The sequence below is a fragment of the Heterodontus francisci genome, unplaced genomic scaffold (genome assembly GCF_036365525.1).
Source record: "Heterodontus francisci isolate sHetFra1 unplaced genomic scaffold, sHetFra1.hap1 HAP1_SCAFFOLD_157, whole genome shotgun sequence".
Lineage (NCBI taxonomy): Eukaryota > Metazoa > Chordata > Chondrichthyes > Heterodontiformes > Heterodontidae > Heterodontus > Heterodontus francisci.
The window spans coordinates 4002807-4020233 of record NW_027140118.1 but is presented as its reverse complement, the minus strand read 5'-3'; the positions used below and the strand labels follow the sequence as shown (position 1 = coordinate 4020233).

The 17427-nt window shown below is 44.3% G+C and overlaps 1 protein-coding gene across 1 annotated transcript in view; it reads left to right on the top strand.

Moving 5' to 3' along the window:
- LOC137358867 (deleted in malignant brain tumors 1 protein-like) overlaps nucleotides 1-1764 on the top strand; it is a 29860-nt gene extending 28096 nt beyond the window's left edge. Inside the window, exons 7-10 of the mRNA XM_068025084.1 lie at nucleotides 524-841; nucleotides 925-1005; nucleotides 1094-1358; nucleotides 1683-1764. Of these exons, the coding sequence (XP_067881185.1) occupies nucleotides 524-841; nucleotides 925-1005; nucleotides 1094-1358; nucleotides 1683-1764 (746 nt within the window). The remainder of the gene's footprint in view (nucleotides 1-523; nucleotides 842-924; nucleotides 1006-1093; nucleotides 1359-1682) is intronic.
- The last annotated feature ends 15663 nt before the right edge of the window (nucleotides 1765-17427 follow it).

Here is a 17427-nt window from a genome sequence, read left to right as displayed (position 1 = left end):
TGTCATCTGAAATTTTGAAATCATGTCTCCCTTGTCTAAGTCAAAATCGTTTTTGTAAATATTGAGCAGCAGTGACCCCAGACCTGTGGAACACGACTTCCCACCTTCCGCCATTCTGGGTTACCACATTTAAACCCGACAGTGTGCTTTGTAGCTCGTCTTATACTATTCTTCCACTGATCTCTTGACTTCACATGCTCTGACCCCAGTCATGATCTCACGATGTGGTTCCTTGTCGGAGGCCTTCTGAAAAAAACATGCATGTTGCGTCGACTGCATTATCCCCGTTATCTTTCTGTAACGTCTGAAAACAATTCAGTAACGTTGTTTGTCTTTCTGTTGTTCAATCCGTGTTGATTATTCTTTAATACATTATGGGCTGCCGGTGTTTTTCTATCGCTTTTCTTGAATACTTACCGGAAATCAGTGAACACAACTGGTGCAGCATGTGTTGAGCTGTGCAGTATGAACATACAACGAGTTATCAATCTAACTATCTGGATATTTCTTGTGTCATTGACAGATCACAAAGAGCTGCGGCTGGTGAATGGGAAGCATCGCTGTGAGGGGAGAGTGGAAGTGTTCTACAATGGCACCTGGGGAACAGTGTGCTCGGATACACTTGATGGACCTGATGCAGAAGTGATCTGTAAACAGTTACAGTGCGGTCCCCTCAGTTCTATCGATTATTACACTCTGTCATTCGGAGAAGGATCTGGACCCATTTGGCTCGATGGGATGGAGTGTATTTCACACGAATCGTTCCTTTGGCAGTGTCAAACAGAACCGTGGGGGAAACACAACTGTGAACACAGGGAGGATGCTGGTGTTATTTGTTCAGGTAACACAACAAACGTCTCAATCTGTGAGTGTCATTTCAAACATTGGTGGCTGATACAGTCAGCATGTTTCTCTTCTCAACAGAAGCAAAAGTAACTGAGGAGCAGCTCCATCGATCAGAGGACTGCATTCGAGAATATGATTGTAAACATGTACTTTCACCAGGTGCTACTTCCTCTTTATTATACCAACTATCTGACTTGTACTCCTGTCTTATACTACATCAATAATAATAATTGATTCTCTTTGCCAGATTCTGGACATTGGTTGCGCCTGTTTGGAGGTAACACCAACTGCTCTGGGAGAGTGGAGATATTGTGCAATAACAGCTGGGGCACGGTTTGTGATGACTCCTGGGATTTGTCCGATGCCAATGTTGTCTGCAGACAGCTGGGTTGTGGTCACGCTCTATTGGCCCCTGGAGGAGCTACTTTTTCTCAGGGTGTCGGTGTTATCTGGCTGGATGAGGTGAAGTGCACTGGAAGCGAATCTTCTCTGGCCGACTGTCCTTCCTCATCGCCGGCTCAATCTGACTGTGATCACAAGGAAGATGCCAGTGTGATTTGTTCCGGTGAGGGTGGCAGGGTTTGGAGAGTGGGGTTAGGGTACCTTGTTTTGTTAAATTGACTCATTAGTTCGGGAAATTAAGAACAGTATTTATCGTTTAAATGGAAAGTGCTGAAATTTCATCCTCCTGAACTTTTTGTACAATATATTCCATAGGGTTCGATGTGCCTCCAATTGCTTTCCCATCCACATCTGCAGGTACTTACCATTATTAATAGTCCAGCTAGCATTAGAGTTTGTATTAGTTGAATTGGTATTGTTGTCATTTTCTGAAGATGCTATGTGCACGTTCTCATTGACTGGAACATTTTGTTGCCTCACCGCATATTTCAAATGGTCCAGTTTAAATTCCGCTAATCCCAGTTTCTGGCTGTACCTGAACTGTCCTGCACTGATCAGAAACATGGGGGCACTGTCTCTGTAATTTAGATTGTTTCACACTTTCCTCTGGTGCAATGTGCACCACATAATGGGGAATGTTCAGCCCAACTCATTGCCTGGAAGCAGTGGATATAATTATTAAATACTTCTTGCAAATATTTTATCACACAAGATGGACTGTGTCTGTGCTAAACCTTTCTTTATTTTTGTCATTAAGAACAGGGATATAAAACTACTTCCATCCTAGTTGCAGTCTGCTTCGGAGTCCTGCTAATCTGTGTGTTGGTCTCACTGATGGTGGTTATACAGAAAAAGTCAATCAGAAGAGGTGAGGCTCATATCTTACCGTGGAACAAACAGAAAATCGCAGATTTCATGTCATATACTTGCAAGACTTTCGGTCAATGCAGCTTTCTATGGACTGTCAGGTGACCTTGTTAGAAATACATTGCAGTCGTTTTTGCTGGTTTTCTCCATTCAAGGTGCTCCAGAATGAATAAAATGTGACATTCAAAACGGAGAGTGATTTGAAGTGTTCACATTCACTGTGAGAGTTCATCACATAATACATGAAACTCTGGAAGAATTTACTTATTGTAACAATGGATCAGGAAGATAATTTTATTTTTTGGGCTGTGCATTCAGCTATTTATTTCACTGTTCATCTTTCTTCATCCATTGGGTATCAATTCCTGCCCTTCAGATTCGGGCTCTGGGCATCCAATCGCGAGTTGTCTAACCGGGCCTGTCGGTTATTTTGACAAGTGATACTTGTATAGGACCTCCTGTATTCACCAGCGGTGATTCGACATTCCAAAACAACGCTTGCACTCATATTTCACCCATCTAACCCACTCCTGATTTATTATAAGAAATGGACCTCTTAATAAAAAGCACTTTTCATAATAATATAGAGTTCTTATAGAAAAATCTCTCTTTCTCTCTCTGAATAAGAAAAAGTCCATAGCTAGGACAGCATAGACCTGTTATCTCTGCCAAGGACCCGGCCAGAACAGCCTCTGTAACAAGACAATCATAAAGCTGAAAAGATCGAGCCTTGTAACTTGACTAGACTGGAAGTAGTTTGCAAACGATCACAAGCACGAGATCAGGTCATGGAGTCATAGAGTTATGCAGCAGAGAAACAATCCCTTCGGCCCAACGTGTCTGTGCCAGCCATCAAGCACCTATCTATTCTAATCCCGTTACCCAGCACTTGGCCCTTAGCTTTGCATGCTATCCCATTTCAAATGCTCATCTAAATACCTTAAATTTTGTGAGGGGTACTGCCTCTACCACCCCTTCTGGCAGTGTGTTCCAGTCTCCAATCATCCTCTTTGTGAATAGTTTCTTCCTCAATACCCCTCTCAAACACCTGCCCCTTACATGAAATCTATCCCCCCTGGTTACTGACCCCGCCGCTAAGGGAGCATGTTTCTTCCTATCTATCATATCAATGCCCTTCACAATTTTGTATACCTCAATCAGGTCCCACCTCAGCCTTCTCTGCTCTAAAGAAAACAACTCTAGCCAATCCAGTCACTCTTCATTGCTGAAATGCTCCAGCCCAGGCAACATCCTGGTGAATCGCCTCTGCACTCTCTCCAGTGCAATCACATCCTTCCTTTGGAGTGGTGACCAGAACTGTACACAGTACTCCAGCTGTGGCTTAACTATAATTTTATACAGCTCCATCATAACCTCCCCGCTCTTATATTATATGACTCGGCTAATACATACAAGTATCCCATATGCCTTCCTAACCAACTTATCTCCCTGTGCTGCTGCCTTAAGTGATCTATGGACAAGTACGCCAAGGTCCCTCTGACCCTTTGTACTTCCTAGGGTCCTACCATCCATTGTATACTCCCTTGCCTTGTTAGTCCTCCCAAAGTGTATCACCTCACACTTCTTTGGATTAAAGTCCATTTGCTACTCCCTCGCCCATCTTACCAGCCCATCTATATCGTCCTGCAATCTAAGGCTTTCCTCCTCACTGTTTATGACACCAGTAGTGTTCGTGTCATCTGCGGTCTTACTGACATACCTCCTATATCCACGTCTAAATCATTAATGTACATTACAAACAGTAATGGCCCCAGCACCGATCCCTGCAGTACACCACTGGTCCCTGGCTTCCAATCGCAAAAATAACCCTTGACCGTCACCCTCTGCCTCCGGCACTAAGCCAACTTTGGATCCAATTTTCCAAATTGCCCTGGATCCCATGGGCTCTTACCTTCAAAAAGGAAATAGGAGAGATCAGGGCCAACATATTCCCGTAAAGTTGAAGGGTAGGAGCAACAAGTCCAAGGGAACCCTGGATGTCAAGGGTTATGGGGGATTAGATAAGGAATAAAAAGGAGGTTTATGACAGATTCAGAGCGCTGAAAATAGCGCAAGCCCTAAAAAAGTATAGAAAGCACAGGCCGTACTTAAAAAATGACTTTGGAGAGCGAAGAGGGGGCATGCAAAAACACTTGTGAGCAAGATAAAGGACAATACCAAGGAGTTTTTAAAGTATATTCATGGAAAGAGGATAACCAGGGAAAGAGTAGGGCCGATTAGGGACCAAAGTAGCCATCTGTGTGGAGCCGGATGACATAGATTAGGTTTTAAATTATTACTTTTCATCTGTGTTCACCATGGAGATGGATGATGCTGGTGTAGAGATCAGGGAAGGGAATTGTGATATACTTGAATAAATTAACATTGAAAGGTAGGAAGTATTAGATGTTTTAGTGGGCTTAAAATGGATAAATCCTCAGGCCCAGATGAGATAGCTTAGTTTAGAAATACAGCACTGAAACAGGCCCTTCGGCCCACCAAGTCTGTGCCGACCATCAACCACCCATTTATACTAATCCTACACTAATTTCATATTCCTACCACATACCCACCTGTCCCTATATTTCCCAGCCACCTACCTAAACTAGGAGCAATTTACAATGGCCAATTTACCTGTCAACCTGAAATTCTTTGGCATGTGGGAGGAAACCGGAGCACCCAGAGGAATCACACGCTGACACAGGGAGCACTTGCAAACTCCACGCAGGCAGTACGCAGAATTGAACCCGGGTTGCTGCGGTGCTAACCACTGCGCCACAGTACTGCCCTGGGAGGATGTGCCACATACTGTTACGTGAGACAAGGGAAGAGATAGCAGGGGCTTTGACACAGATTTTCAAATCCTGTCTGATCACAGGAGATGTACCAGAGGACTGAGGACAGTGAATGTGGTACCATTATTCAAGAGGGGTAGCAGGGATAAACCAGATAATTACTGGTTGGTGAATCTAACATCAGTGGTACGGAAACTATTGGAAAAAATCCTGAGGAACAAGATTAATCTCCACTTGGACAGGCAGGCATTAATCGGGGAACTCAGCATGGCTTTGTCAGGGGGAGATCGTTTCTAACAAACTTGATTGAATTTGTCCCCAGTCTGCTGCAGGTAAATATATGAGAATGCAAAAAAAATAGATACATAGACTTATCCGAAAATATGCACAACAAAACTACTCTGCATTCACAATACCTGGCTTTGTCTCTTTACTATCGGCATCTCTGTGATTTGGATGTGTTCGCAGATAATTTACTGTTAAACGCTCGTGGTTTGCAACTAAACTTTAATCTCCCTACTCTTCATCTGACAGGTTCTGTCACTGGTGGCAAGGGTTCACCGGCTGGTTTATACCAAGCAATTTATGAAGAGATTGAGAATATTCCACCTGGCAAGGATTCCTATCAGATCCGGCGTTCAGGTCTGTGTTTTATATTTCATACCGAATTTTGTCTAGACAAATGTCACTTCCACTTAAATACCCCATTTTAATGGTCAGTTTACTGACTGAACACTGTCAGAAATCCGTTCACTATCACCCTGTGAAGGTGGCCTATCACAGTGCGAGTGTGTCTATATCAGTGTGTATAGTAAGATGAGCAATGGGTTTGGGAAGATTCCCACCCATCGCGAATGGTTAAAGAACGTTATTTCAGTTTGTTTGTAACTTTCATGTAATTTTATTCCATTTAAACAAGACCATAAATAATCACTGCTCTCAGGAGGAGACAGTCACATTGACTCAGATTTTATTTCTCGAGGTGACTGGATTTCTGGATCAGAAACACGTTCCCATCAGGAACTCCTTACCTGAAATCAGTGGTTTCTACAAAAAAACTTATTCTGACACTTTGTATTCTGATGCTTAACATAATATCTACAAATTCCACTTCATGATACTGGGGCAACAACACTAGAAAATCGATGAAAGCTTTGTCCTGTGATATATTTAGGGAGCGATTTAACCATTGAGATAAATTTCTGAGGTTACAACAAAACACACAAAGACGATTTCCCTGGTAGATAAATGAGAATCCTAAACGATTCAATAAGTATATTAAGAGTAAATGGGTAGCTAGGGAGAGAGTAGGTCCCCTTAAGGATCAGTGTGGTAATCGATGTGTGGAGCCACGGGAAATGGGGTAGGTCGTAAATGAATACTTTTCGTCTGTATTTACCGTGCAGAACGTCACGGAAGCTAATGCGTTCAAGGGCGGGACCAGCGATATCCTGGAGCATATCAACATTACAAGGGAGGAGGTGTTGGAGGTTTTGAAGCACATTCAGTTGGATAAATCTCCGGGGCCTGACCAGGTGTATCCTAGGAGGCTATGGGAAGAGATTGCTGGGACCTGGCAGAGAGTTTTGTATCATCATTAGCAATGGGTGAGGTACCGGAAGACTGGAGGAGAGCTAATGTTGTGCCTTTATTTAAGAAGGGTAGCAGGAATAAGCCAGGGAACTACAGGCCGGTGAGCATTACATCAGTGGTGAGAAATTTATTGGAAGGGATTCTGAGAGACAGAATTTATATGCATTTGGAAAGGCAAGGTCTGATTAGGGATAGTCAGCATGGCTTTCTGCGTGGGAAAACATATCTTACGAATTTGATTGAGTTTTTTGAGGAGGTGACCAAGAGGATTGACGAGGGCAGGGCGGTGGACGTTGTCTACATGGACCTTAGCAAGGCTTTTGACAAGGTCCTGCATGGTAGGTTGTTCCGGAAGGTTCGAACACATGGGATCCAGGGTGTGGTAGCACATTGGATACAAAATTGGCTTAGTGATAGGAGGCAGAGGGTGGTAGTGGATTGTTGTTCTTCAGATTGGAGGCCTGTGACCAGTGGTGCGCCGCAGGGATCGGTGCTGGGCCTTCTGTTGTCTGTCATACATATTGGTGACTTGGATGAGAATGCAGGGGGCATGATTAGTAAGTTTGCAGATGATACCAAAATTGGTGGTATAGTGGACAGTGAAGAAGGTTATCTAAAGCTACAACAGGATATAGATCAACTGGAAAAGTGAGCAAGGGATTGGCAAATGGTATATTTAACGCAGGCAAGTGCGAAATGATGGATTTTGGAAAGTTGAACCAGGGAAGGAGATAAACAGTGAATGGCAGGGCCCTGGGAGTGTTGTTGAGCAGAGAGACCTTGGGGTGCATGTACATAGTTCTCTGAAAGTAGCAATACAGTTAGACAGGGTGGTGAAGAAGGCGAATGGCATGCTTGCCTTCATCGGCCGAGGCATTGAGTACAAAAGTTGGGACGTCATGTTACAGTTGCACATAACGTTGGTTAGGCTGCACTAGGAGTACTGTGTGCAGTTCTGGTCGCTGCACTACAGGGAAGATGTGATTAAGCTAGAGAGGGTTCAGAAAAGATTCACAAAGCTGTTGCCTGGCTTGGAGCGCTTGATTAATAAAGAGAGATTGGATAGGCTGGGTCTGTTTTCCCTGGACCGAAGGACACTGAGAGGGGACATGATAGAGGTATATAAAATGATGAGAGGCATAGATAGGTTAACTGGCCAGAGTCTGCTTCCCATGTTAAGGGTGACTAAAACTATAGGGCATTGATTTAAGGTGAGAGGGAGGAGGTTTAAAGGGGATAAAATTTTTCACACAAGGAATAGTGTTTATCTGGAATGAGCTGCCAGAGGAGGTGGTGGAGAGTGTAACAGTAGTAACATTTAAGAGGCATCTGGACAGGTACTTGAATGAGCAAGGCATAGAGGGATGTGGAATTAATGCAGGCAGGGGGAATAGTATAGATAGGCATTATGGTGGGCATGGACGCTGTGGGCCGAAGGGCCTGTTTCTATGCTGTGCGACTCTATGACTCGAATTTCAAATCCGTTATTGCCCTCCTTGCACACTTTTCTACCCCATTATCCGGGGTGGGGCTCGGTTTTGGAGCCCCACCACCTGCCGTTTGAGACTCTGAAAGGGAAAGAGACAGGGTGGAGGGATTTTGGATTAAGAAACTGTGCTCACTGACTATGTTTTACACTATTGTCTCTGCTCTGATGTCTGAAATCTGACCGACCGGCTGTACTGCGTATTGTTTTAACGGCTCGCTGTATGAGCCAACATTTAAGGTCCAACCCTAGTTGCTCTTGAACCACTGCAGTCCCTGTGATGAATTTTCCACAATCACGTCAGATACAAAGTCCCAGGACGTTGTCACCAGATGATGACGGTATTATGTTATTTATTCGAACGTGCCAATCAATCTCTCCAATAACCATCCATGTTTGTGTTTAACAGTTACTGATTCCATTGAGTCCCTCAATCAGATTGAATATTACACCAGTTACAGTTTGGGTGACACGGATCCTGGATCAGAATATCCTGAAGGGAACATCTCTAGAATTCGGGGTGGGTACATTTTTACTTGTTACCATCACGTTTTTTAATCCATCACTCTGTCTGATATCTAAAATCAACAATTAAATCAATCAGAACTCACTCGCCCGAAAATGATGCTGCTGAAGACATGGAGATTTGCTGAGTGAGTTTAGTTTTAAAAAATTGAGAAATAATTTGGATTTCTACAAAATCATCCCGATTGTATCCAGTAGTATAATGGAATGAAACTTTCAGTTCATGATGTTTTCTGACACTGTTGTCTTGGCGGTGCAATGTGAAATTTGCGTGTATGTTGGATGGGTGATTCAATGGGATACACGTGACTTTTAAATGGAGGGCAGAATTTTGTTGCACAGTGACCACAGTCTGGGAGTGAAAATGCCGCTGGATAGCGGTGCAAAGGAAACCTGACGTCCTTACACGGTTAGGTGATATTCCCCGAGTCGACCGATCTCGTGGGTGGAGGCTCCACTTTAAGACACTGGGCAGATAACGGAGCAAAGAAAACAGGAAATTCATGGCAATTTTCCAAACTATTCACAATTTAGTGAAAGGCGGGCGAGACTAACAGTTTCAGAGACTCGCCATCGATAACCAAGGGGAAGTTCAGAAGAAGGTCAGTTTTGGCTGTGAAAAGCATTGTGGCACTGGAGGGAGGGGGAGAGATATTGAATCACGGTATTGGCAATCTGGAGGCTGACCGATCTTGGCGATCACAACAGAGGTATTCAGAATGAGCATCCTCTCTGACTTATAAGATAGGTATAAAAAATGAAAACAATGAAGGGTTTGAGAAGTGAGTGCAGCAATTTACAATAGGTGTCATCCACTCCTGTTTTGAGATCTCCCATTGTGGAGGAGCATCAGAGATGGAGAGAACAGCAGTCCCCAGGGTTGGTCTGCTGCACCCAGCGAGGGACAGGAATCGTGAGGCTGGAACAGAGTGTGGATTAGCAGGGCAGCACAGTAGCACGCAAGCAGCTTCTTGAGTGCAGATGATGCTACCCACGAGTGGGTTTACCATCAGAGGCTCTGCTTCCTGCAAATGTCAGAGCAGCAGTGTCACTGAAGATTGTGCCATATCAGGGAGGTGGTCACTGAGCTGGAGGAGGATCTGATGGAGGAGAATCTGAACCAATGAGTGGGGGCACCTTCCTCCAATTTCATTTTCATATTGTGTGACATTTAAGGCTGTCAGCTTAATGTAAGGCACTGCACTCACCTTGCCATACTACATCAGGGCATTGATCCTGTTCCTGCACTGAAGCCTCTTACATGGGACTACCTCACGTCTGCTCAACTCCTCCTCAATCTCCTGCCAGGCCCTGCCTGCCAGCCTAGCCGGCCTCCTCCACCCGTTCCGATGGGAAAAGCGCTTCCCTCCTGCCATTGCCGCTTGGAGGAACACGTACAGGGAGACATGAGAAAACATGGGCTCCACCCTTGCTCTGACTGCTGCCATCTTACAAACAGATCAGTTGTCAGTCCTCCCACCCAATGTCCCACAGTGCTCCTGTCTTTCAATCGATTGCTGGCTGCCGTTTAAAATATATGACGGGCCTATGATGACTCAACTGCCGCGGCACGACATGGTCCTACCATTCGTCAGCCTCAAATCTCATTCCAGCTGAAGATCACAGTCAAACCTGGCAAGCCTGAGTAGATTGGCGTCTAACAATATCATTCTAAATATTCAGTGTTACCATGTGATTTTTGTGAAAATCATTATTTCCTCTCAGGTCTGGTCCCCGGTGATTATGATGATGTTCAGACTGGAGCCATTGACACTCAGGATGGTCACTTGTTGCTGGACAGTGTTCCTGATGATCTCTTCACACTGACAAGTGCCGGCGGTGATCTCTCCACTATCTGTGAGTTAAACTCCCACAGTCACCATCTCTCTGTTTCTACTTTGAATTTCATTCCAATCGGCGATCTCACAGACTGCTGATTGATTTAAATTCATGTTGTGATTAAAGCAAATTAGTCTCCTCAATGGGGCGGCACAGTGGTGCAGTGGTTAGCACCGCAGCCACAGCTCCAACAACCCGGGTTCAATTCTGGGTACTGTCTGTGTGGCGTTTGCAAGTTTTCCTTGTGTCTGCGTGGGTTTTCTCCGGGTGCTCCGGTTTCCTCCCACAGCCAAAAGACTTGCAGGCTGGTCGGTAAATTGGCCATTATAAATTGCTCCGAGTATGGGTAGGTGGTAGGGAAATATAGGGACAAGTGGGGATGTGGTAGAAATATGGGATTAGTGTAGGATTACTCGAAAATGGGTGGTTGATGGTGGGCCAAAGGGCTTGTTTCAGTGCTGTATCTCTGAACAAAAGTAAATGCTGGACTTATTTTAGAAAATACATCCTGACGTTATCTCTGTTATGAACACATTCACTGGAAATCCTTCAGGTGCTCAATCTAAACACCCTGATTCGGGCTCAGCAGATCCACTTCATCTGCTATCACCCAGCGGGAAAATAACAACACGGTGAATGGAGCTGGAAACCATTCAAATTCCAGTCCCCATCACCTCATTGACACTTATACAGATGACCCGCACTGAACTCACTTTTAGTTCAATAATTAATCCATCATCTTTCTCTCCATAGTATGCAACTCCCAGACCCGCACTGAAACAGCTTTGCTGGTTCCCTCCAATCCTGAAAACAATGAGGATGTTCACTGTGACACGTTCACAGCAGCAGACATTCCACCAATGACGGGCAGTGACTGTGCGGTTCAACATCTTACATCTGCATAAACCCGGTAAGACCAATGCTGTATTATTTGTTCCATTTATTTGTGCTGACAGTGTACAGTCCCGGCTGGTTCTTATATTAATATGATAATGAATGGTGTTTTCAGCAGTCAGTGATTCTAAAGTATCGCAGAGAACATTCTGTGTACTTACTATTGAAATAGGAGGATTATTGAAACAGAAATATTCTGAGTAGAGAACATATACTGTATTTGATGTGTTTATTTGATGGTTGGCATTGCTGTAACCCTCTCAAGTCGTTTCTGTTATCCTTTCAGCTGAAAAGTCAGCCTCAAATCCAGCAAATGATGTCTAAAGGTGTATCACAGACTGGTGGAAAATATTCTGTGTTAAATCTGAAACAATGGCATGAACATTTCCAACAGTGTGAACATGCTGAATGTGCTTTACTTCACGATATAAGCATCACTTTGCGTTCATCAGTCACCAGATTACTTGGTGTTGGAATAACAAGATTTGGCTTTTCTCCATATTTTCTCTGAAAGTGTGTGTAATCTGTTTAATTAAAATACCAAACAGAATTGATTTCGGATCATTTCTCTGTCTGTACAAATACTGAGATACATTCCTCCACATGTAATTACCAACACTGACACAGAGATTAAATCCATTGCTTATCAATAAAGAGTTGGTATGCAATTCGTTCTGTAACCGTTTCACATGTTCATATCCTATTAAGGAATGTTTAGAATACGTCTGTCGAAGAATAAATGGTCTGTCTCTTTTATCTGCATTTATTGTATCGGCTTGCTCCACCGCCATCTACTCGATGTGGACAAATTACTGCAGTTTATAATGTAAGTGTTGATGTACAATGGAAATAATGCAAAATTAATAAAAACATTGATTCCATGTTTTAGCTGTAATGTGTGTCTTTGTCAATATTAATTCCAATATTATGATTCAAGTTCTAAATATACACCAATTCCTAGATACAATACAATGTTGTTTTACTGTGCTGCACTATCCCGGAGTATGGCGGTAGAGCAGGAGAATCTGATCAGAAATTAATGTGTTTTTGCAATTTAATTCTAAGTATTTTAGTTCGTCATCAGTGGTGTGCAATTGTTACTCAGTCGGGAGAACGACTACATCGTGCTGACTCTCCAGCTGATGGTGATTTTTGTTTTTGGTCGGCTGACTGAAACACCTGTAACCACCAGCAGAAGGCGAGCATTATCAGACTTGAAATCAGATAATGCTGGAAACACTGAGCAGGTCTGGTATCATCTGTGGAGAGAGAAAGAGCACCAGCTTTGCACGTTAATGCGATTTCTTCAGAACCATGTAATGCTTGAGATTATTACTTTTAGCAAAGACAGAACCAGGGAAAAGCGGCATAGTGGCGCAGTGGTGAGCACCGCAGCCTCACAGCTCCAGGGACCCGGGTTCGATTACGGGTACTGCCTGAGCGGAGTTTGCAAGTTCTCCCTGTGTCTGCGTGGGTTTCCTCCGGGTGCTCCGGTTTCCTCCCACAAGCCAAAAGACTTGCAGGTTGATAGGTAAATTGGCCATTATAAATTGTCACTAGGACAGGTAGGTGGTAGGGAAATGTCGGGACAGGTGGGGATGGTTGGTAGGAATATGCGATTAGTGTAGGATTAGTATAAATAGGTCGTTGATGTTCGGCACAGACTCGGTGGGCCGAAGGGCCTGTTTCAGTGCTGCGTCTCTAATCTAAATCTAATCTAAGGAGGCATGGAGGGAATAAAATAGTTAAGGTTTATGTTAATATGGAGGCAGGTATGATTAAATGAATCCCGTCGCCTTTACTCTCTCTGATCGATGTCCCTGTGATCTGCAACACTTCATTCTCTCAACCATGACATTGTCATTAAACCTGCTGACAATGGAATCTCTGTTGTTGTTTTCTGAAAAGAACCTTGGGGCGCCTAAGCTCTAACTCTCTGGCGTATCTTCCCAATTTCCCTGGACCATGATCACACCAGCGAACATCAAGTCATCCTTTCGTATGCTATCACTGCACATGGAGAGTGGACCTGCATGAGAAGGGCAGCGGCGGCATGAGATAAAAAGCTGTGGCAGAGAATCCCTTCTATCTCTCTCCACCTGTCAGAGCTGAGGTGTGTCATCTCAGAAAAACAGGTAGGTGATTGGTGGGTATCTCATCCGTGCCTGTTTTGATGAGCCAAGTGGTTTAAATGATGAGACGTGATTACAGATGATGAGTACAGATAAGAAATTCACATTTAAAGTATTTAACATCCAAATTAATTAATTAGAATAGAGATAGCTGGGGAGGCGATGTGTTGTAGCTGTATTATGTGGGAGCTGGTGGACACTAGTGCGATCCACGGTGACCACATCTGTAACAAGTGTTGGCTGCTCGAGGACATTCGGCTCAGAGTTGATGAGCTGGAGTCCGAGTTGCGGACAATGTGACACAGCACGGAGGGTTAGAGTTACCTGGACACTGTGCTTCCGGAGACAGTCGCGCCCCTTATATTAATTACATCAACTTTGGACTGCAGTTAGGGACAGGAGGGTGTGATTGCGAGTGAGGCAAGTATGGGGATCTAGAATTTAGCTTTGGAGGAGACATATCCAATAGTTATGAGGCTCCTGCTCCCAGTGTGGACGAAGGCACAGGCTGAAGGGAGGATGAGCGAACTGACCACAGCACCATGGTTCAGAGCGCCATTCAAGTGGGTAAGAAAAGACAAATGTACAAATAGGGGTTAGGATAGTTAGGGGAATAGGTACTGTTCTCTGCAGCAAAGATAGAGAGTCCTGAAGGCTGCGTTGCCTACCTGGTGCCAAGGTTGAGGAGACCTCTTCTTGGCTTCAGACGAACTTGGAATGGAAGGGGAAGGATCCAGTTATTGTAGCCCATGTAGGTACCAACGACAGAGGAAGGATTCGGAAAGAGGTTCCGCTGAGGGACTATGAGCAGCTCGTGCTAAATTAAAAAGCAGAACCACAAAGTCAATAATCTCCGCAATACTACCTGAGCAACGTGGAAAATAGCGCAGGGTAAATAAGATTACAGAGGTAAATGCATGGCTCAAAGATTGGTGTGGAAGAAATGGGTTCCGATTCATGGTGCTCTGGTACCAGTTCTAGGGAAGGAGAGAGTTGTTCCGTTGGGACGGGGTTCATTTGAACAATGCTGGGACCAGTGTCCTGCCCATATGCCCATACGTATAACTAGGGTTGTAGATTCGATTTCAAACTAATTAGTGCGGGGGACGGGGGTGGGGGGGGTTTCAATTCAAGGGAAGTTTTAAAAACAATCAAAAGGAAATGAGAGATCAGAGATGCAGGGTAGTGAAGAGGTGAACAGTAATCAAAGTGTGACAGGAAGGAGCAGAAAATATAAGCAAAATATTGCAGCAGAAATTAGAAACAAAATGAGTAGTAATGGGAAAAAAGTCTAAGCTTAAGGCTCTTTATCTGAATGGACGCAGCATCTACAACAAGATAGATGATTTGCCAGCACAAATAGAAATAAATGAATGTGATTTGAGAGAAATCACAGAGAGATGGTTGCAGACTGACCAAGACTTGGAATTCAAAATTCAAGGATATCTGACATTCGGGGAAAAAAGGCAAAATTGGAACTTTGTTAATAAAGGAAGGTATCAGTGCGATATCCTGGGCTTGTTGATGCTTATTCACACTGAACCAGCTCGGCATGGTGATCAGTATTCTGGGCTGGTTGACCCATTTCCACACTGTACCAGCTCAGCATGGTGATCAGTATTCTGGGATGGTTGACCAATATTCACACTGTACCAGCTCGGCATAGCGATCAGAATGCTGGGCTGTTTGACCCATATCCACACTGCACTAGCTCGACATGGTGCTCAATATCCTGGGATGGCTGACCCATATTCATATTGTACCAGTTCGGCATGTGATCAGTATCCTGGGCTGGTTGACCCATATTCACACTGTACCAGCTCGGCATAGTGATCAGTATCCTGGGCTGGTTGACCCATATTCACACTGTACCAGCTCGGCATAGTGATCAGTATCCTGGGTATGGTTGACCCATATTCACATTGTACCAGCTCTGCATGTGATCAGTATCCTGGGCTGGTTGACCCATGTTAACACTGTACCAGCTCAGCATGGTGATCAGGATCCAATACTGGTTGACCCATATACACACTGTACTAGCGCAGCATGGTGATCAGTATCCTGGGCTGGTTGACCCATATACACACTGTACCAGCTCAGCATGGTGATCAGTATGCTGGGATGGTTGAGCCATATTCACACTGCACCAGCTTGACATGGTGATCAGTATCCTGGGCTGGGTGACCCATATAAACACTGTACCAGCTCAGCATGGTGTTCAGTATGCTGGGATGGTTCACCAATATTCACACTGTACCAGGTCGGCATAGTGATCAGTATGCTGGTCTGGTTGACCCATATTCACACTGCACCAGCTCGACATGGTGATCAGTATCCTGGGCTGGTTGACCCATATGCACACTGTACCAGCTCAGCATGGTGATCAGTATGCTGGGATGGTTGACCAATATTCACACTGTACCAGCTCGGCATAGTGATCAATATCCTGGGCTGGTTGACCCATATTCACACTGCACCAGCTCGACATGGTGAACAGTATCCTGGCTTGGTTGACCCATATTCACACTGCCCCAGCTTGACTGGGCGATCAGCATCCTGAGCTCGTTCAAGCATATTCACATTGTACCAGCTCGGCATGGTGATCATCTCCAGTCAGTCCATAAGAATGACCCCGAGCTTCCGGTTGCTGGTCATTTCAGTACATCACCCCTGCCCTCATGCTCACATCTCTGTCCTGGGATTGCTGCAGTGTTCCAGCGAACATGAACACAAGAACATCGTGGAACAACATCTCATTTACCTATTCGGCACACTACAGCCTGACGGCTTGAACACGGAGTTAAATCATTTCAGAGCATGACGCCCCCCTTTGTATTTTTGGTTATATTTTCTTTTGTTTTCTTTTTCCTTTTTTATTTGTTTACTTTATTTTAGGTTTTTCAGTTTGTTTCTACTATGCTTACCTACTGTTTTTTTAATGTGAGTGACTGGAGTGCGTTCTGCTCAACAGTCAATTCTCACCCTCTTTGTCCTCACGCTTTGTATGTCAGCACACCATTAGCACATTATTTGCCTTTGTTCCATGACAATATGGTCAATTAGTCTCTGACCCTGTCCTATCAACATCTTCTCCTTTGTTATCTCTTGCCCACCCCGTTTTAGTTGCTTAAAACCTTTTACATTTCTAATATCTGTCAGTTCTGAAAATCGGTCACTGACCTGAAACAATAACGCTGCTTCTCACTGCTGCCAGGCCCACTGAGTATTTCCAGAATTTCTTGCTTTTATTTCAGATTTCCAGCATCTGATGCATTTTGCTTTTATCTTAGTGTTTAATTCACTGCCACTTCTCTTCCAGTAATTACATTGAAGAAGTTCTGCTCTTCTCTCCGACGGGATTTTCGTTTGCCTCTTTTACCTTGTTCACTTTCATTGCTTTCTATTTCCGTCGTGCTGCTTGCTGAAGTGTCTACCAAAACATGTTTTCACATTAACATTTCCTTCCTCAGTGACTGTCTCCAACTCCGACTTATTCCACGTGGATTCCAACTGAATTTGCATCCTTTTTTTTAATCCAGCAGGATTACAGGCATCTCTACGAAATACAACGTTCGTCGGACAGCTGTTCTTGCCGCATCCTGAGATCTACTCTGGATTTCTGCATGTGCCCTCCGCATGTACACACTGGACCTCTCTCTCCACCAAGAAGCACCACCTCACGTTATCTCAAAGCTGTTCTATTCCTCAGTTTCATTTCATCCTTCGTCTTATCCTACGCATTAATATTAGTCTTTTTTCTTCCTTTCATGTGCTATGGAATGCAAGTTCCAACAGCTGATGGGAACTAATGCCCCTGCAGATCCTCCTTCCGTTTCTCTTCCCTCTGACCCAACCCCTTCTGATCTGACCCCTTTCCATGTATTCACTATACCCTCTGACCTTCCCCTCTCTGGTGCTGAACTTTTGGTACTCAGCAAAGGATTCAGTTTAATCACCTTACACCCCCACATCAATGAATTCCGTGCTTGGCACGACATTAACTTCTTCTTCCATTGCCTTGACGTCCATGCTCACTTCTTTGCACAGG